At 40.4% G+C, this 21706-nt stretch overlaps 1 protein-coding gene across 4 annotated transcripts; it reads right to left on the minus strand.

Moving 5' to 3' along the window:
• Positions 1-253: 253 nt before the first annotated feature.
• pbrm1l (polybromo 1, like) lies at positions 254-21556 on the minus strand. Of its 4 annotated transcripts, none has more exons than XM_061689226.1 (30): positions 21467-21556; positions 21065-21221; positions 20894-20991; positions 19110-19257; positions 18589-18738; positions 18282-18398; positions 18122-18190; positions 16418-16516; positions 16257-16342; positions 15899-15990; positions 15589-15805; positions 14692-14833; positions 14526-14611; positions 14157-14436; positions 13958-14063; positions 10058-10697; positions 9008-9219; positions 8734-8922; positions 7044-7201; positions 6717-6962; positions 6140-6285; positions 5888-6045; positions 5598-5781; positions 5300-5507; positions 5027-5225; positions 4791-4946; positions 3258-3422; positions 2895-2959; positions 2331-2517; positions 254-974 (listed from the first exon to the last, which is right to left on the minus strand). In XM_061689226.1, the coding sequence occupies exons 2-30, from the start codon at positions 21200-21202 to the stop codon at positions 811-813; spliced, it is 4905 nt and encodes a 1634-aa protein (XP_061545210.1). In that variant the 5' UTR covers positions 21203-21221; positions 21467-21556; the 3' UTR covers positions 254-810. The 4 variants fall into 4 exon arrangements, with proteins under 4 accessions (XP_061545210.1, XP_061545209.1, XP_061545212.1 ...); XM_061689225.1 differs by having other exon boundaries at positions 18580-18738; XM_061689227.1 differs by having other exon boundaries at positions 851-974; positions 2359-2517; positions 18580-18738.
• Positions 21557-21706: the final 150 nt, after the last annotated feature.

The raw sequence follows: 21706 nt of genomic DNA on the forward strand, positions 1-21706 counted from the left end.
TGTGGAAATGACAACAATCATGGCACATGGGGATGTAAGATGTCAAAGAAATGGTAGCACTTAGTTCAGGGGTGTCAAACCTGACCCACATTTTAGTTACAATTTCCTAGAGGGCCATGACAGTGAAACAAACCATGTTTAATCGCCTCATCACATTACATATTCACAAGAAATCAGAACAAGGATAACAGTTTGTTCAACTATCATTTAAGTTACTGTAAAAAGGGGTTTGGGAACAAAAAAATACAATACCTCAACATTATTGTTTATTACACATGACAATTTTAAATTTTGGTACAGATTCTAGCAACCACCATGGAAGTCGACACACGTGATTTTCCTTTGCAAGCCACATAAAATGTGGCAGGCTGGATCTCGCCCCCGGGCCTTGTTTGACACCATGACCTAGTGGGTGGAACCACCTGTTACCTTTTGTCCTAAGGAGGGGAAGGGAGTCTATGAGGTGCAGTGTTGATTTATTCAAGTGGGGTAAGGCATCTATTTGAGGAAATATGGTAACATTTGTGTTCAACTCACCACAGTAACAACTGCAGGTACTTGTCATTAAATAGTATTCATGAGTTTAATAGTACCAATAAGCCAAAACACTTGTTTTGCAGCAAAATTAATCCACAGAGTAAAAAAAAATGAAAATGCACAAACAACTATTAAGCTCATTAAGGTTACTAATAAATATAAAATTGATTAGGAATTGCTATAAAATATTGCTTCTAGGGTCTACGGTTCCTTTCCAAGTTTGAGAGTAGGTGGCGTGAGAGGTGTGGTTACAAGTAGTGTGAGTCCTACATGTCACACATTGTAGGCCTGACAAATGTTCAAAGAGTCCCTCAGCATCAGGTCACGTAGGCGCCACAACGCATCCGCCATTGTAGTGTGGGCTCCTTTGCTCTTCAGCCAGTGAGCTGGCAGCCGGCTCTCTTGCTCTTTGGTTAAGTGAGCGTCTCGCCTTTGAGCTGTTGTGGAGACAAGTTTTGGATTGAGGTGATTAAGATGAATATACACTGTATGATTCAAGTGACATAATTGAGGTACGGTTCATGGCAGTGGGATAAAAAAAACACATGAAATCAGTTATATTCAGATTTTAATCAGGACCATTCCGAATGTGGATAAAAATCAGGTATGTATCAGATGTCTGCAAATGCAAGTACGGTGTAAACGTACAGATCGGATCTACCATGTCAGTACAAGCTTGACGTCATTAAAATAGTGACCCCCGTTTATTGCATGGGATGCATTCCAGACCCACCCGCAGTAGGTCAATTATAATTATTAAGTGTAGTTTTGAACCTCCCACATGGTTTAAACCTAAATAAATATCCATATTAAACATCGTAAACGTATTTTAACACAAAAGATTGAGAGCATAACATTTATACAACACAATGTACTTATTGTAGTCTTTTCTGTGAGATACATTTGCCTTTAAAGGTGCCATATTTTACCAAACCAACTTTTTCTAGAGTTTGGGATGTAATATTGGTTGAATTGTGCCTCAGTATACATGTGAAATATGAATGAAAATTATCAACACATTCTTAAGTTCCAGACGTTTTCCTGCAGAGAGGCCTGAAATCACGTCACTCGAATTTCTTGAGCTTTACTAACTAGTGAAGATCTCCGCCTACCTCTCCGCTTTCCGAGCCAGCGCTGTCAACATTAACGTGTGCGCTCACAAGTGGGTCTTCTACCACGAGGCATCCATTAAGAGGAAAGGGGGCGGTCTGAGCCAAACATGGACAAAGCGGATACAAAACTAGGTCAAACAGAAGTAGCTGTCAGAGGGGCCTTTTCTGGACACTAAAATGATCAACTTTTATACTAAATCCATGTTAGAGAGTTGCTCTATGGAGGTCTAAATAGCCAAAATATGGGATCTTAAGAGGCGGTGCCTGGTGGGTGTTGTGTGACGTCGCAGACTGTCTGGCTGAGAACTGTGGCTGACAGCAGCTTCTGCTGATGCTTGAGTGTCTTAATTTGTTTTACTATTCTTCCAGTTGAGGTTACCTTTATTTAAATCATTGGGAGGAGTCCGCCCAGGCCAATTTAATGTTATATCGCATTTAATATTTCTACTATTGATGTCTTATTGTTTACTGACGTGTTGTCACTGCCAATGTTTATTCTTATGGAGTTACCAGTACTTACATGCAATTTGGCTATCTGCGCTCGCGGGTTGTTTCATGTGTTCAGTCAGTGTGAACAAAGCCATGTTGGATTTTTGTGTCACTTGAAATGTACACGCAAATAGACTGTCAAAATAATTTTAAACAAGCTGTCATAGGGGGAAAAGCAGCCTTCATTAAAACCTTTCAGTGTCTGGTCCCACTTGCTGACCGTGCTGGAGTCTGAATTCAAGCCCTCAATATACTTCAGGTAGGCCTCCGAGTGCAGCACCCTCTGAGTCTTCGGCGGTGGAGCTAGAAACATGGGCGGGGTCTGGCCCGGCCCTGGGTAGGGTGGAGGAGCATGTTGTCCTGGGCTGAACATCCCAGGCTGAAATGAAAAGATGATTTGTTATTTTTTTGATAAAAAGAAAATGTAAAAATAATCCAATTGAAACCAAGTTGTTCCACTATCAGTAATACACGTGCGTGTATATGTGTGAATACTGCTGCTGGGACAACTTAATTTCGCCCACAGGATGAATAACCTACCAATCTATCAGTCAAGCATAAGACCTGCCATTTATCAACCAATTGCACACGCTGCATTCATTTTCCCACCTCTGATACTACCTGCAAAGGCAGAGTATTGCAGAGGCCAATTCACCCCGCTATTCATTGTCTGTACAGTATACATACCAGTGACTCTGGGGGCGGGGGGGCAAGCTCTTATGGGCAGTGGAAAATGGGCTATTGTTTGTAGCTCACCTGCTGCATGAAGCTTCCTGGAGCAGGACTTCCTGAAATGCCATTCACAGCAGCGCCCACCATGCCTATTAGGGAGGAATCATTACTCTGTATCTTACAACAACAACTTTAATTTTATACTGTACAACTTTGTAAATGAACCCAAACAAAAGAGTGTTGTATAAATAGTGACTTCAGCTGAATGTTAGTAGTTGGGTACCAGTGTTATCGCATGAGTCAGTAGCGTGACTATAGATCTCGTATGAATACAAACAGAGGTTACTGGAGAGCAGAGGCTGCGCAGCCCCACCCAATCAAGTGGAGCAGGGGAAACCCACAATTGGTGGTGAGTGATCAAGTGTGGTTGCCACAGTAAGCCCTTACCATGGTGAAGCATGCCCGGGTACCCAGGCATACAAACTTGGTGAAGATGGTGAGGAGACAGATGGGGGCCCCCTGCTTGGTAAGGTGACATTGGGGCCACACTCAACAAACCGTCATGGGGGCCCTGCATGGGCATGTAATGTGGCCCATAAGCTCCCATCATGCCTTGGGGGAAGAGGGCGAGGAGAGGATGACAACATATTCATGCATAAGTGACATGCAGCTGACTATAATATGACATGCACTACTGTTGGACACACTTGGCCCCTTTCACACAAAGGCTTTGAATCATGAACGCATGCTCGAGAGCAAGGGTGGGCAAACTCTTGAGCTCATCATTTACCTAATTATTTAATAAAACAATGTTGAATAAATCTGTAATCAGAATAAATCTGTAATCAACAAATTATTAACTGAATTCAATGAATCAAAATATTTTAATTAACCAGTTTTAGAGAAAAAAAGCCCAGCCACAGAGTAATGTATGTGATCCTTTGGGCATACTTTGCCTACCCCTGCTCTAGACACTAGGATGTCACCATTTTATAATTTATACCTCATACAAGTATAAAAGTAAAGCTTACTGTATAGCAAAAGTAAAACCCCTTACCATTTAATGCAGAGCTAACAGGAGACAGTTTGTCGGCATGCTTCTGTGGTCATTTTCATTTACGTTATTTTCTGCGTGGCAAAACTAATTTCTGTATGTTATAACTCAATTGTTTCAATTGTTCTGAGCAGCCAGACACTTTTCAACATCACCCTTAGTTCAATTTCCGGTTGAATAGTTATGAAAACATTCCATCTTATCAGTCAATCGTACGCTTCTGTGATCGAAGAAAAAATTTAGTTAATCCCTCAGAAGCTCACTGTGCTCCAATCTCAAGAGATTTAGGGAGATCGTACATTTTTAGCTTTGAGGCATGTTTTTTCAGAACATTTTGGTTGCACTCCACACACTACAATGTTTGGGGAGTTTGACTAAAGATTCTACTGACTGCATATGTATTTGCCTTCTATAAAAGCACAGAGCCCAAGTACAGCAAAAGCACCTTTACTATCACAGGATTATTTGAGTCTTGATAAGCGCTTTATCAAACAGGAAATCTTTATAACCACTGATCACGTGACAAATGGAGGGATTTTGAAGTCAAGTATTAAAAACTATGAACCTTAATGTTTCCAGTAGAATTTTGAAATCATTTAGTTTGTGATAGAAACGCATTGAAAAATCATGAAGGGCTTCCTTGTGTGTGAAAGGGATTGGAGCAATAAATGTGTTAGCAGGCAAAACAAGAATGGAAGATTTACTGTTAAAATTAGTATTCATGCAATGTCATGGTCATGCAGTTTTAAACAAGTATAAAATATAAAAATAAAAGTGATGAAACATAAAACACAAAGACAATAAAATAATAAAAAGAGGCTTTAGCACGGCTGCTTTGTAACCATTTAAGAGTATTTTAAATAGTCCTGCCTCATTTCCCTGCTGCCATGTAGTCAAACACTCGTGCTGTGTCTGAGAGGGGTTACCTGACATAGGTGTCATGGTCTGGTTTATCATGCCCATAGTGCTAGGCGAAGGCATGATCCCGATCAGTGACCCTACGGGGGTACCTGATCTTGGGGATGCTTGCTTCAGGGCTGGCCTGTCTCGCTCCTGTTGCTCCACTATTTTAGCTGCCCGTTCTGGAATAAAACATGTCGCAAATCGTCACATAATGACCATAATTCTGGTTCCGGAACAGCCACCTTCTGCAGCTTCTCACCTTCATAGTCGGCTTTCTTGACAGCCTCGAGGTTCCTCCACTCAGTCCCCACCAGACGACTCAGTTCCCCGAAGGAGAAATCCGGGTGTCGAGCCTTGATGACTGCCCGCATCTCACTGCTGAACAGGATGTAGCCACTCATGTTGATCTTCCTCTTTGCGCCTTCCTTCTTTGACAAGCCTTTAATCTTTGGTGTGGACTGTAATAAAAAAAGAGAGGGTTTAAGTAGTTGTGTGAGGGTTTTGTCATCATCTTAGGTCTGTGAAGGTGCACCTGTGAAGGCGTGTAAGGCATGCTGTCCATGTCACTGGTAAGAGAGGTTTGCATCTGAGGCATAGAGGGCGTCTCTATGCCTTCGTCGTCATCCTCCATGTCATCCATATCATCATCGCCATCCTCTATATCTGCTAATTTCACCTCAAGCTCTTCTATTTTCTTATCCAAAAAGGGAGACGCTTCTTTCTGTGGAACTATTAATTTCCTGAGGACGACGACAAAGAAACAGCAACATTCAGCCAGCCTTGTGCCAAATATGCTTTGAATAACAAGTGCTTTGTACACATGGACTCACCTGAAATAATAAACCTCATCTTCCACCACTTTGGAAGAGTACGAGAAGCGCTTCAGCCCCTTAAATTTTTTCACCTGTTTCTCAGAGTCTATGTAGCGGCTCTCGCAAAGAAGATTATCATCTTCTGCAACCTCCGTAGGTCTGCATGACAGGTAGTCCTTGAACGAAGACACCATGCATTTGCCTGAGGGAACAAACATTGACAATAAAAATAAAAAATAAAAAATGAAATAAAAGTGAAAAAGGACACATGACTGATACATTGGCTTTATTAGGAATGAGCACAGTACCTATGACACACGTCAAGGGCAAGGTCTCCTCCAGGTGGCTCAGGAAAACCTCTCTCTTGTAGAACATCTTTGTGGGCTCATGCGCCGTCTCCTCTGGGTGGATGAAGATGGGCCCAAAGAAGAAAGTGGTTCCATTCTGCACCCAAAGCTTCTCCAACCTGCATTTCAGTCAAAGGGCGCAATGGTTAATAATGACACACACAAAATTCAAAAATAAATAAATACATTTATAAAATGGAAACATTGTTTTACCTGGCAACCCGAGGCTTGGAGAGGCCATGCGACTGGATGTAAGCGCAGTCCCCCACTTTGAACCACATGTTGTTGTAGTGCAACTGTTCATAGTATTGCCAGCCTGGCTCTGCACCGCTCACCTCCATGATGACATCCTCCCTCTCCTAAAATATTAAATATGCACACTCACGACTTAATAGCTTGGCTTTCATACCTCAGGTTAAATACCTCACAGCTTGCCAACCTCATCCAGCCACTTCATTAGGTACAATTAACATTTGTTTTTAAATATTGATGTGGCCTCTACTCTTTTACTCGCTTATTGTTTGTAGATAAATGGAAGCGAAGGTGCGGGATTAAAATCCTCAATGTATTTATATAGTATGTGGGTTGTCTCCATTTATTTACTCCAGCAATAACCCCATGTTAAGGCTCAGGGTAGATGATAAGCAGTAGTGCTAAAAGCCTGCACCATAGACCGAATATCAAGACTTATGCTCAGCAAAAAAAGCATAATGAATTAACTTTAGCAGTGATAGCCTAAACAACAAATCAGGCTAACTCAAGTTTAGAAACAGGAACATTAAAAGCTCACCTTGTCTACGAAACTGCTACTGTCTACAAACGAGATTTTCTCAAGTTTCTCCAGGTCAGGCTTGGCAAACATGGATGCAACGCGGACGACGGGCAGAGGCACGTTTCGAGGGACAAATCTGACGGGGCTTGGAGGCACTGCCCATATCTTGATTTTTTTGAACAGCTTACACCTGGCAGTGTATCTTGATTCACAAACGTACACGTCCTCGTCTTTGTAGCCCTCTGGTTGTAGTTTGAAGTAATCCTATGGCATGTATCAGACAACAGTAATGAGTGTCTTCAACAGCAATCAAGAGGCAGTTATCTTTGAGTCTTTCAGGGTTACCTTCACAAACATGACCACACATTTACCCAAGACCTTACTGAAGGCCACTCTGTTGTAGTAGTCGCTTTTAAAGGCTTCATTCTCCAGGAACTTGCGAGTGGCCATGTGGAAGGTTTCTCTTGGCCTGTAAAACCAGCAGCCGTAGAGCCACTTTTCACCTTCAAAGAGAGAAAAATTATATTAGCTACTGGGATATAAAAGGTCTACAGACCTACGTTCAAGTATTTTATATATATATATATATATATATATATATATATATATATATAAATAAAAGAACAAGACTAAAATGAATCATTACAAAACTTTTTCCCCCCCATCAACATGACCTACAACCTGTACAACTCCATCCATCCATTCTCAACACAGCTTATCCTCCTTCAGGGTTGCGGCGTGTTGGAGCCTATCTCAGCTGACTTCGGGCCAAAGGCAGACTGCCCCCTGAGCTGGTCGCTAGTCAGTCGCAGGGCACATATAAACATAGTGATGGTGTGAATGGTTGTCCGAGAGGGAATTGAACCCATGCTGTCCACACCGGTCAGGCGAACCTGTACAACTCAATTGATGTTTTAAAAATAAACAACTGAAACAATATGGTTGCACAAGTGTGTAAATCCTCTTATAACTGGGATGTAGCTGCATTTAGAATTAACCAATCACAATCAAACATGTTGAGAGTTATCACACACCTGGCACCATTTAAAGTGCCTCTGATTAACCCCAAATAGATTTCAGCTGTTTTAGCTTTTCCTCAGGTGCTTTTTTTTCCCCCTAGCAGAAGCGTTTATATTTTGTACAGAGTACTATTTGGAACTGCTCATAATTCCCACCACCTTGTGTAAGGCCCTAGTTCCGGCTGAAGAAAAACAGAAACAAAGGATGACACTGCCACAAACACACTTCAGTGGAGGTGTAGTGTTCTTTTGGTGAGAGGACTGTTAGGTTAGTGCCAAAATACCTTTGGTTCAAACGTTTAACCTTGGTTTCATCAGATCATAACAAAATCTCCCAAATGTGGGAAAATGGGTGATAGGCCGACGAAACCCAGGTTTAACTGGATTGCCGTAATTGCAAAAGGAATGTTGTGCACAAACACACGACTCCTCTCCAAAAGAATAGAAAAGAATAATAATAATTTGTAGCTGCTTTACTTCAGCAAGAACTGGGACCTTAGACGAGGTAGGAGTCAGTATTTGCACAAAACCAAGCTTCTGATAGATCAAAAAGTCAGGAAAAGCCTAATAGAATATCTGATTTTTATTTGGGGTTAATCAGAAGCTTATCAATCTTCTGGCAAGTTTGTGTAGACTCACATTTAACATGAGTATGAATATGATTGGTTTGGCAGAGCCACTTCCCATTTATAAGGTGTGCTCACTTATGCAACCACTTTTTTTTTTTAATATGCCCTGTCAAAAAGATTGGGCAAGAAAATAAATTCAGACATACAGGGGCAAGTTGTAGGTCGCATTAATGATGGAAAAAGTTCTGAAACTATTTACCTTGGTCTCAGTTGTGTACATCACAAAAACCTGGCATATGAACAGGGGTGTGTAAACTTTTAATAGCCATCAATTAACCGAGTTCATTTTGTGTTCAAAAAGCAAATGTATTGTCATGTAATATGATTAATTGTAGTCACACACTGGTTCCTTATTATCTGTATGTGCTCAAAAGTTAGTTAAGTAACCTTGTTCATCCTCCCAAAGACGCTCAATCAAGACGATGTGAGGCTTCAGGTTGGCTTCCGATGGCTGGACATAGACATACTCCCCCACGTAGTAGGTGGTGTTCGCGAAGGTGCATTGTTGCTGGTACACGAGATCTGTCTGCAACTCGGGCCGCCATACTTCACTTGGCAGGTTCTTCACCTTTGAACCTTTTTTGGAGAGAAAATTAAGAAACATTTAAATTTTCAGGATCGAATCCTTGCTGCTGCTGCGTTGAATAAATGTGTCATGTACTTTTGCTTGGCTCGTCCTCCTTCTCCTTATCCTCTTCAATTTCTTTAGGTATTTTCTCCCTCTTCTCCTGATCCACGTCGTTGTGCAGGTGTTTCAAGGTGTAGTTGAGCGCGGTGGTCAGCAGAATCTCTCCATTCTTGCACAGCTCATCCCGGATCTTGATGAAAAACTGCTGCAGCTCCACTGCGTCATCGAATACCTCAGAGTCAGTCCTGCAAAAAGGCAAATAAGGCAAGTCATCCTAGGGTTATTAACATTTATATTCATTAGATTCACTCAGAGAATACAATTAGATATTTATATTTTATTATTTCTTCATCAATTGGGTAGCTTCTTATGGGATATTTCTGAAGAACAGAACATTAAATTATTTAAATGTTACACAATTCCGATAGGCTTAAAAAATTACAAGGCACGGTGTGCAACTGGTTAGAGCATCTGCCTCACAGTTCTGAGGCCCCACCTGTGTGGAGTTTGCATGTTCTCCCTATGCCTGCGTAGGTTGTCTCCAGGTACTCCGGTTTCCTCCCACATCCCAAAAACATGCATGGTAGGTTAATTGAAGACTCTAAATTCCCCGTAGATGTGAATGTGAGTGAAAATTGTTGTTTGTTTGTATCTGCCCTGCGATTGGCTGGCAACCAGTTCAGGGTGTACCCCGCCTCCTGCCCGATGATAGCTGGGATGGGCTCCAGCACGCCCGCGACCCTAGTGAGGAGAAGCGGCTCAAAAAATGGATGGATGGAATTGTGTAACAAAAAATGTTTAATTAATAGTTAGATATACTGTAAAGGTTGGACTATAAACTACAACTTCTTTCCCAGCAGCCTAAAACTACTGCATTTTTCGCTATCTTGTAAATTCTTACAACTGTGTGCGCAATAGACCAAATTTTACAGTAGATATACATCTCTAGATTGTTATTTAAATAAGGCACAGTTTTTAATAAACATGTTTTACATTTGTTAGTCCTCAACAGAAGTGAAAAAAAATTTTAATAGACAAATTCTTACTTGACTAAAAGACAGTTCAGGAAAATTCTATTAGTACCTGTGCAGCCTCCTGGCCTTCTGCAGCACTTCAAACACATGCTCCTGGAAGACATCAAGTCTCTTGTAACGACCACGCTCCACATTTACTCTGATAATGTCAAAGTTTAGCGGAGGCCTCTCTGGGGTGTCTGGATCCACGGCAGGAATTTCTGCCAGCGAGTCACTGTAGCATCGTCCCTCTTCGTCCTGGTGGCCCAGCACTGACACCAGCAGGTTCCTGATCATCTCACGCACCAGAGATCCCACAGCGGGTGGCCCGGAATCTTCCCCTCCCTCCTGCTGCTTGCGTGTCTCCAGGAGTACCCGGTGAAGCATGAGGGCGTCCCGGTAGATTAGAGATTCAGGCTCATTGTACATGCAAGCATTGTTGAACATGACAGTGAAGTCCTCCACAAGGCCCTCCACATCCTGGTAGCGTCCCGCCGCCATGTGGCTGCGCAGGCGCTCCATGTCGATGGGGCGCTTGATGGTGGCGTAGTAGTCGGGCAGTTCGGCACGAGATGGCAGACGCAGGAAAATGGTGCTCAGGCGGCGGCCTCGCCGGTCAGTGAAGTTCCGCACGGCGTCATAGAGTTCATTTAACTTCTGCTGTAGCGGGGTGAGGTATTTGGTCTTCTTTGGAGAGATGCCACTCTTTCCTTAAAAAATAAATAAATATATGTAGAGTCAATTAAACCAGTCAACAAGAAGAGCCTAGAGGGAGTGAAGACCCCAATGACCAGTCTCAAACAGTTTTGTTTTTTGACTATGGCAGGGTATCCCTAATGTTTATACATATAATACTAACTAGATCTACAAACAGACAAACTGTTATAACAACATGAATCATAACGCGACTTGTGGAGACTGTGTACCCGGTTAACAATCAATAAGAGCTTACTGTACAGTATCTTACTAACAGGTACCCCAATAAAAACTAACTAATGTTTGTAACTAATGGACTGTGCTATTGACATTTTGTCTTTGATTGTTTTTTTTTAGCTAATCAGATCCTATATAAACACTAATTTACTAAAGTTTATGCAAAGCAAATTTATTTATATACCGCATTTCATACACAAGGTAACTCAATGTGCTTGGTATGATTAAAAGCAATTAAAAACAAAGAAAAAAACAATTTATAAACATTTAAAACAAAGAGAAAAATCAAAGTACAATTAAAATAGTGTACAGTGCAAGAAATATCAATTAAAAGTGGAAATGCTCTAAAAAGCATGAGGGGGAAAAAAAGCTTTTAACCTGGACTTAAAAACATTCACACTTGGGGCTGACGTCACTTCTCTTGGCAATTTATGCAATTTCTGTGTAGCATAATAGCGAAATGCTGCTTCACCATGTTTGCTTTGGACTCTGTGCTCAGAGCCCTACTGGGTATATATCCCATTTGCATTTCTTTCATGTATTCGGGACCTAAACCATTTAATGATTTATAGACCAGTAGCAGAACTTTAAAATCTATTCTAAAGCTGACTGGGAGCCAGTGTAGAGACTTTAGAATTGGAGTAATAGGCTCTGACCTCTTTGTTCTGGTCAGAACCCGGGCTGCAGCATTCTGAATGAACGGCATCTGTTTAATGCTCTTTTGTGGGAGTCCAGGCAGAAGACCATTACAATCAAGTCTACTTGGGATAAAAGCATGGATGAGCTTCTCCTGGTCTGTTTCGAACATGCAAGGCTTCACACTGGATATGTTCTTCAGATGGTGGAAGGCAGTTTTAGTAATTGATTTGATTGTTGAAAGTCAGGTCGGAATCTATCAATACACCAAGGTTTGGGACTTGGTCTTTGTTGTTAAAGAGAGTGACTCCAGGTATTTACTAACAGCAATCCTCCTCTTCTTTATTAGCCAAAACAATCATCTAATCTCTTGTTGCGGTTTAATTGAAGAAAATTTTGCCTCATCCCGTCATTTATCTGTTTTAGACAGTGACACAACACTTCAATTGAACTGTAGTCATCTGGAGACACTGCTACATATAACTGTGTGTCATCTGGATAGCTATTATAGTCAAAATTAAAGTTCTGAAGAATTTGACCCAAGAGTAGTATATACAGGCTGTACAGGAGGGGTCCAAGAACTGACCCTTGAAGGACCCCATAGCTCATTGCCATTTGATGAGATTGAACACTTCCAATTGTTTAAAAATAACTCCTTTCCTCCAAGTAGGACCTGAACCAATTAAAGGACTGTTCAATTTAGTCCTACCCACATTTCCAACCTATTCAGCAATATACTGCAATCTACCGTATCAAAAGCTGCACTGAGATCCAACAAGAATATAATTGACACCTTTCCCGAGTCAGTATTCAACCTTTTATCATTTAGCACGTTGATCGGAGCAGATTCTGTACTGTGATGATTTCGGAAACCTGATTGAAATTTGTCAAAAAGTCCATTTAAGTTCAATAAATTGCTGAGTTGATTAAAAACAACTTTCTCAACAATCTTGGCTATAAAAGGGAGCTTTGAGATGGGTCTCTAGCCTGCTAACATAGAAGCGTTCAACATTCTATCTTTTAGAAGAGGCTTAATGGCTTTAGGAAACTTGCCTGACTGAAGTGAGCAATTGATTATTTGCTGCAAATCAGCTAGCAGACTTCGCAATAGCTCTGTAAAAGTCAGATGGTATTGAGTCAAAACAACTCATTCATGGTTTCAGCTGCTGAACCGTTTTCTCTACAGTTTTTTTGGTCAACTGTATCAAATTCTGACACGGTAATAGTTTTTTCCTGGGTGGTTTCAGATATAATATTTTATCATTTTGTTGATTTGTGCTGATATTTAACCTGATGCATTGTATTTTTTCACTAAAAGTCAATTTGGAGTTTAGTTTTCCTCCACTTACGTTCTGCTTTTCTACACTTTGATTTCGAGGTCTTTACCATTATTGTGCTCCTCCACCGCTAGACGATTGAATGAGATTTGACACAAATTAAGTGTCTGGACATAGTTAAGTTACATTTAAATTGCCGCCAATATCATATTAAATTCTGGCTTTGCATACATGCTGTTTGGTAAAAGGTGTTTTTAACCCAGTTATATTATCAAGGTACCCACTGTCAAAACTGAATGGCTAAAAACAGTGGACAATTTCACCATTAATACAAATAATGCAGGTTAATCAAAACAGAAACGGTTAAACTACATCCAATGGTCCAAAACAGTGCTATTTTCAGAATGCGATTGAAATGCAAATTTAGCTGACTTGATAATATTTTTACACCAGGGGCCAACAACCGTTTTGAAACTGAGAGCCACTTCTTGGATACTAATTAATGCCTAGGGCTACCAGTTTGATACATACTTCTGAAAGAGCAAATTTGCTCAAATTACTTTTAATTATATGTTATCATGAATAATTAATTATATTGAAAACTGATAGTGATGATGATTTCCTACAATAATTATCAACAATGATTTAACAAAGGTAGGAAACATATATCAATATGTAACACTACTTGTTTAAGTCTCTGATATACAATTTTTTACATTTCCAAATGATGATTTCTACAAAACTACTAGGAAATCACAATGTCCCATAACTGGTGAGCTATTTTCAGAACAGGCCAGCAAGCTACTCATGTGGTCCTTGGGGGTTGCTGGTGACCCCTGTTTTACAGTATTGTACAGTATACATATTACCACAGTATATATATAATATACAATAAAATTTTCTCATTTGATTTGATTCATTTTGATTTTCTCATTTGATTTGTAGTCAGTACAATAAAATGAATAGTTTACCTTATCTTAAGAAATTTGTTTTTAAATAAAAATAAAAAGATGCAATCCTTCATCGAGTTAATTATGTGAAACTATTTTCACAGCTAAAGGGTCATTTACCATGCTACCACGTCTGGATTAAGACCCAAATAAAAAATAAAAATAAAAACCTACTCTGTTTTAGTTTGGGAGAACCCACATCTCCCTCTTCAGGTGGCTGCCCCAGCTCCTTGCGTTTATCTTTAAGGATCTTCTCCAGGATGTCAGCATCATTGTATACCTACATTGACAGACAAAAGGAGTATTTAAAGATAGTAAAGACGACATTGTGATGGATATTTTAGTCCTGTACCCATCACACATCAAATTCTACCTGAGATCCTTCCTCATTATAATGGCGGGCGTTGCGGAACATCAACTTCATGTCATCCATCAGCGCGTCTTCCGTGGCGTAGCGCTCAATGCGAACGTTGTGCTCAATTGTCTTTAGGTCCATGGGTTCCAGGATAACCTTATAGTAGTCGGGGTAGTCCTTCTTGGACGGCTTGACCATAAAAAGATCGCAAAGGCGGCGACTGGTGCCCACCTCCCTGGCATCCGTCACTGCAGCGTACAGGGCTTTCATTCGGTTCTTTTTTATATTTTTCTTGTGGCTTCAAAAATGGGAAGGGAATCAAATGAGAAAATAGTAACGCACCACACCAAAAGTTAAACAGGAGAGGCGGGTAGAAAACCTTAATACCTTTTTCTCTTGGTGCTGCCTGCATCAGATGACAGCAGACTGTCGCCATCCTCATCATCTCTTCTCAGAAGTTCCCTCTTTTTTGCCTGAAGAAAGGCAGCCCTCTAAATGATTACGAAATTGTGCAAAATGAAATGTAGCACAATAAAATAAAATACATTATTACCTGCAAAATCTGCTGAAGCCTGAGGGCCCGTTTATAAATGCTTGAGTTGGGCATGTTGTATTGCTTTGCATTCTCAAACATCAAAGTGAGGTCGGCATCCATTTGTTCCACATTTTCATATTCACCGTTCTTCATCTTTGTCCTAGAATTAAAAGAAAATGTCACCAAAGGACAGACAAAAACACATATACAGGGGATCCTCCTGTACATACAGCAAAATTTGTAGTCAGAAAGCTCTGTAGTCGAACACTAACCTACACTAATGCAGTAGTAAAGTCACAATTACAGTAAATATTTGTATGAAAAACACTTCTCGCCTTGACTTGTGTACAATAACTTAAATTATGTAAGGGGAAAATGTGTGCGCTGCGTCCGCTGGTCTCGCTACTAGGTAAGCTCTCCTCAGTCATCACTATGGGAGGTCACCGTGCAGTGGAGAGAGTAGAAAGAGAAAAGAAAGAAGTAAAAGACAGAGACAGAGCGCTACAAGGCACTCTCTAGGTAGGCCTCGCCATTTAAAGGCACAACACGCAAATGTACTACAGCGTGTGCGTGCGTGAGTCTTTTCCTTTAATGACACTTCATAAAATCAGTTTCTTTACATTCTCATTTTATTTTCATACATTTACACTCTTATTATGTTCTCATATTTATATTTTATAATACATTGCTATTTTTCTTTATTAAAAACAACTAAATAATTGTGATTTTTTTTGGGGGGGGATGGGCTGGAAGGGATTAATGGCCTTTCCATTTACAATGGGTAAAGTTAATTGCAATACAAGGGATTTGAGTTACGAGCTTTGTCATGGAATGAATGAAACTCATAAATCAAGGCACCACTAGTTCTGTGCGAGCCTTTCGTAACATTCTTCTAAACGAATCTACAATCTCTACCTGATTTGCTGCAGACAAATGGTCTGTTTAATCTGCTGGTAATAGTCGGGATATTCCTTGCGAGAGGGCAGATTCTGGAAGGGTTCAGAAAACAGCTGGCCCTGGCTGTTCCTCGCGCCTCGCACAGCTTCGTACAGCTGGAAGATGGGATTGCTCATCTCCATGCTAGAACTCTGACTCTCAGCCTCCGACTCACCTTCGTCATAGCACACAGAGCCTGCGAAACACTGAAATGGTTGGATGTTTACCCCCCCCCCCCCCCCCCTTTTTTTTTTTTTTTTTACAGTCGGTAGTCCTTAACGATGCTTACCGGAGAGCACAGGGTCATCCTCACTCTCTGAGCCGTACTGGAGAGCTACGCCGACGCCAGAAAGTCGATCTCCCTGACCAGATCTGCGATTTCTTAATAATGGAACAGAAGAAAAAAAAGCGTGGACCACTCACTTACGCCACAACACTGATTCATACACTTTAAAGGAAAAGCCAGTCTCAGACTTTGATTATATCCAATCTGATTGGATGCTATGAAAGTGCTGTGATATTCCAAGATAGTTGCATTCCATTATTGTGCATTCTTGCTTTCTGTCTAACATATTACAGGATTTTTTTTTAAAGACAGAACTATTGTGTTGTTATTGTTTAAGAACAAATAATAAAAACACAATTACCTGATGCGAAGACTCGATTTAGTTGGTTCAGCGTGTTCCAGGTCAGTTTTCTTCTGAATAAACACTTTCTTAATGGTGTTTGCATCCTACAATATGACACAACAAGTAGATACAGAAACTGGCTTGTTATATGCCTGAAGAGTTCACAAAAGATGACATACCTTAAAAACCTGAGATCCAGGTTCATTGTATGTTTTGGCATTTTTGGCCATGAGGTCAATGTCCTTGCCCATGGCACTGACACTTTTGTAGTATCCCATCTAAGCAAAAAGGAAAAATTATGTTTAAAAAAAAAAAAGTAATCATGATTTTTGTAATGTATTTAACTGCAGAGTACCAGGCATCTATTAGGGCTAGGGTATGATTACGAATATACACGGAGTCCCCCCCAAAAATATTTCTGAGTCTAATAATATAACCAATTCTCACTTAAATGTCAAATTTTAATTTGATGTGTAAAAACTAAGTTTATTTTTTTCTTTAGCGCAAATAATGACATTTACTAGCAATGAAAAGGCATTTTGTATGTTAGAATATGGTCAAACTCAGTCGAAAAACCTGACTTGACAACAAGCCTAGATGAAATCAAGCAAAGAATCACTGAGGCGCTGTAGAATGTTTTGCAAGACATGATACAGCATGTTTTGTAGGAGCTGGACTACCGCTATAATGTGTCGCGCCAAAGGCAGTGCATATATTTAACATTTGTAAAGCTTTGTGAAATTGGTGATATAATCTATATCCATTTGACTATGCTGTTGGAATTTTTATAACAAATCATGTATTTTTCAAAATAAAGCCTATTCAATTATATTTAGGACATGTATATCCTCAGATATACATAGTATTTCATATGATGGCAATTTTTTGGGGGACACCCTATACAGTATTAAAATGTAATTCTTATTCTTTAGCAAACAGAAATGATTAACATAATCCTAATTCACCTAAACAGGAAACGTTTAGGTTGATTTCATATCACAGTCAGGAAAAAAAAGGGTGTGTGTCTTTTATATTCGTGTATGTAGATATTCAACTGTATATTATAATAATACAAAGTGAGGAAACGGGCAGAAATCGAGTGAGTGTGGATATTTGACAGGCTGTTGGCAATGATCGCCACATTCATTGAGCACATGCGAGTATTTCGGAAAACAGAGACTTGCCATGCTTTGCTTTTTAGGCTCAGGTACACAGGAATTTATTAATTATTGTACAACATACTGTAATCATGTTTCGGGATGGCTTGGCGGAAGCTGGCTGCATCTGGCGTCATACTCAAACATATTTTTTGTTGTGAAAATTGTTTGATGCAACACAGCATTTCGTTCAACTGTGATTCGAATTTCAAATCGTACCAAATTCGTGAGCACCGGCTGGCCACTCATGAAATCTCGCGGAAGAACGACGCACACTGCGTGACATTTCAGTCTGGTTTAGCCACGTAACTCGGTGTGCGGCGGGCCAAAGCCGCATTCCGACTCACTGCGGGTCAACGGAGGACCCCTTTGTAAAATAATTCACCTACATAAGGGTGGATTTATTTCACTCTCTTTCTGAATTCTGACATATGTATGTTAAATTTGACTCACTGAAATATAATTAAGGTGCGGCATCTATTAGTGTGGAAGCCACCACCTTTTGGATAAATAGTGCAAATGTACCATTACCAGATAACTAGCAACAATTTATTGCTCAGTGACTGTTTTTCTCAATGTCTTTATGTCTCAAAAGTGTTCTCTGTCAATTGTCTGTCTGTTGACGTACTAGAGCGGCTCCAATTACCAGAGACAAATTCCTTGTGTGTTTTTTTGGACGTACTTGGCAAATAAAGATGATTCTGAATCTGATTCTGATGTACCTACCTGTATTCTTTGAGCAATGGTTCTCAGATCTATGGGATCCTTTATAACAGCGTAGTAGTCTGGGTAATGCTATCAAAGAACAATTTATAAAAGCATGAGAGACTGCAATTACATTTAGCGAGTAATAGAATCATCATTTTAAGATTTAATCAATACTTACCATTTTGGAAGGCAATTTCTCAAAGAGTTTACTGACCACGTGACCTGAGGGATCATTGTACAAAACCACTGCCGCTAGAAGTTGCTCTAACACTTCCTTTAAGCTGCTGGAGGACGCCTGAGTGACCACCATAAAAAAAAAATAATAATAATAAATGTTATTGCGATTGGCTGGTCTGGGGCTCTGTCTTATATGACACACCTATTTTAATGAGAAATGTATGGTTGCTTTCAACTTTAACAGTGCATACATGCAGATGATACCAGGCTGAAAAGGTAATAACAATACTGTATGTCACCAGAGTGACCTCATCTTCCGTTGACACTCCCGGGTTATCCATCATCTCGTCCCCATCGTCGTCGTCGTCTTCTCCATCTCCGCTTTGCAAAAAGTCATTTCTAGTCTGCAAATAGATAATCCACAGCTTGCTGGCAGCTTGATACTCCCCACTGTCCCTCTAGATTGATGAGAAGAGTCATAATTTTAGGAATCACAACAACACTAATGACAGTCACGGAAAATTTTATAATTAAGGCTACTAAGAGAGGAAAAGAGAGTTCATATATTTCATCCATCCATCCATCCATTTTCAACACCGCTTATACTGGTTAGGGTCGCGGGACGCTGGAGCCTATCCCAGCTGACTTTGGGTGAAAGGCGGACTACACCCTGAACTGGTCACCAGTCAGTTGCAGGGCACATATAGACACAGACAACCATTCGCACTCACATTCACACCGTCACTGAGTAGGAACTGAACCCACGCTGCCTGCACCAAAGTCAGGCGAGTGTACCAGTACACCATCAGTGACTTCATGTATTTCGTACCTTGTAAAAGGATTTGGTATTGTTGAACATGAGCTGGAAGTCTGCAGTGAGCTGCTCCACCTCTTGATAATCTTCTGACTTCATCTTATGCTGAATTTTTGTCATGTCTATAGGCTGGGACACCACCTCATAGTAATCAGGCAGGTTTCTGGAGAATAAAGTGAGCACACTATTAGCATGATCTTCAAAACTGTTGTCTGTCTTTGGTCTGAATGAGTTGCTCACACAAAATTAAGCATTAATACGATTTCTGCTTAAAAAGGCAAAATATATACCGTAGATTAATCTCCCGGTATCTCGTGGGCCACACTTTACGGCCCAGGCTACCCGCCGATTTGTAATCGGAACGCATGTATTTTTCGTCGCAAATTCGTACACTAAATAGGGGCACCCGAAGCCTATCACTCATTGTTTGCATGAAATTATCAGATAATAATAATCCACACAATTTCACATCTTCACTGGTAAGTACACCGACTTACTTAGTGACTGCGTGTATATTTATTCATGCGTGTGTGTCTACAATTTGTTTAGAGCGTTGGAGGGTAATTTGGGGTTTATACTATGGAAAAATTTAAACTTTTTGCTGCTGCTTTTGGAACATGACCACAAAAGATGGGATGACTGTAAATTAAGCACTCCCTTACCTGCATGCCTCCCATGCCTGCCATGTTGAATGTGTGGCATTGAGGTGGCGGCCATGTCATGATGGCAATATCTATTGTACACAGACTCCCTACGTGAGAGTGTGAGTGAGTGAGAGAGAGAGAGAGAGTTCTTTTTTTTTTTTTTTTTTGTCAAGCCATTAGGAAGCACACAAATTCCTTGAGATTCATAAAAGCGACTCGACTATTATGAGTGCTGTCGGTCAACAATGTCACCATGACCAAAGACACCAGCATTTACAATAACTTTGTAGTGTAGTGGGCATTTAAGGCCACGGGGAAAAAAACCTACAAAACAATCATTTGGTACTGCACAGTAATATGGGTGAATATGGCCTCAAAATTTTTTTTTTTTAAAAATATGTATAAAAAAGTGCTTCAATGTAACGGACAATCTGCTATATCAGACGACCCCCCGCCCGTATTAGTCTGTTCCATAGAGGTTCCAACTGTACTTAATCTGTATATAGAAGGAAATTGCCTTTTCAAATAATAATGTTCATTTTTGATTGATATTATCTGGAGGAAGATATGATGTTTACTGATTGCTGTGAATATAGTTTGAGAAAAACTTAAATACGGCACAGACCAGTTTTACATCTGTTCCTACTAAAAACAAAATATCCATATTGTTAAGGCCACCACACACACACCGAGTGAACTGAACAATCAACTCAACAACTCAGACCCGCACATTCTGCGATTAGCCTCCCTATCCAGATACTAGCCGCTGATACTTCAAACAAAACAAAAAAATCAGACATTGAGTAAGTTCTCCTCGCCAGCATTTTGCCCGACTGTGCGGTGGTATGACAAATTGGCAAATCATCATGTGCATCAGAAAGAATCATTGTGTTAATTGAAATTTTATGCACCAAAAGTACGAGTTGTATTGATACTCTGTATCGGTAAGTACTCAAGAGAGTGAATACTGGTATTGGTCTGAAAAAAATGTGGTATCAGACATCCCGAGGTACAAAATTAAACCCCAGAGATCATGTCAGTTAAGCAAGACAGTGAACCCCCAGTTTGCTCTGATAACGTGTCATCAGTAGATGAATGAGATTTGTGTCCTTTGATTGTGGAAAAGCACTATACAAGCGAAACCACTATACATACCTTCTCTTTGGCACCCTAAGAAAAAGTTCACTGAGGTTTCTCCCTTGATCATCCTTGTAGTCCCTGACAGCGTTGAACAGCTCATGACATATAGCAATCTAGACGACAGACATAAATTAGCGTTGTTAGCACCGGAGAATTCATCAAATACCTCGTCTCCAAACTATTTACCGTATCTACAGGTGGAACACTGGAAGCCCATTTTCTTTTGCGACCACTTCCATGAGTAGAGGAAACGTCGTCGAGGTCCCCTCCTCCGCTCACACTGCTGGCGGGTGAAGTAGCTCTTCTCCTCTTCGCGCTCGACATTGATGGGCTTAACGACGTGCTACATAACAAAGAAAGCAAGTCCACTTTGTATCAACTATACAAGTATTTTCATTTAAGTAAAGGGACAAGAATAGTGGTTCGAGTCCAAACACAGTCGCTTAGCATTAGCATCACTTGCATGCATGAAACAAAGCAACGAGCTCGTTAGCATGTTTACTCCCGCTAGCCTTACTAACAAGAGAATATGTTGCCATACTGTATATCACTGTTAAATAGAGCGGATTTACACCAAAACAAACCTACCGCAAAAACAGAGAAGACAGCAGTAATTCCCTGAGCTAAGCTATACTAGCGGCTAGCTAGTCAGTGTTTGAAAACTCCAGCCCGGAAGTTGATCTTATGTTTGTTTGTATGGTGGACCACCATAAATGGGCGGTGGCTCCCTCTACAAGTTGGGAGCGGTAATGCAACCACATTCAAGCTACACAACAATCGCGTGATTTAAAAGAGTAGAACAAATATATCTTATAACATATAATAACA

The sequence above is a fragment of the Phycodurus eques genome, chromosome 10 (assembly GCF_024500275.1).
Source record: "Phycodurus eques isolate BA_2022a chromosome 10, UOR_Pequ_1.1, whole genome shotgun sequence".
NCBI lineage: Eukaryota > Metazoa > Chordata > Actinopteri > Syngnathiformes > Syngnathidae > Phycodurus > Phycodurus eques.

Excerpts from the sequence above, each read along its gene's own strand:
- pbrm1l (XM_061689225.1), bottom strand. The coding sequence starts at position 21,202 with ATGTCGAGCGCGAAGAGGAGAAGAGCTACTTCACCCGCCAGCAGTGTG. Across the intron at positions 18,739-19,109 it reads ATACCAAATCCTTTTACAAG|AGGGACAGTGGGGAGTATCA; the intron begins GTACGAAATACA and ends TCATCAATCTAG. Across the intron at positions 975-2,330 it reads GTGGGACCAGACACTGAAAG|CTCAAAGGCGAGACGCTCAC; the intron begins GTTTTAATGAAG and ends TCTCCACAACAG.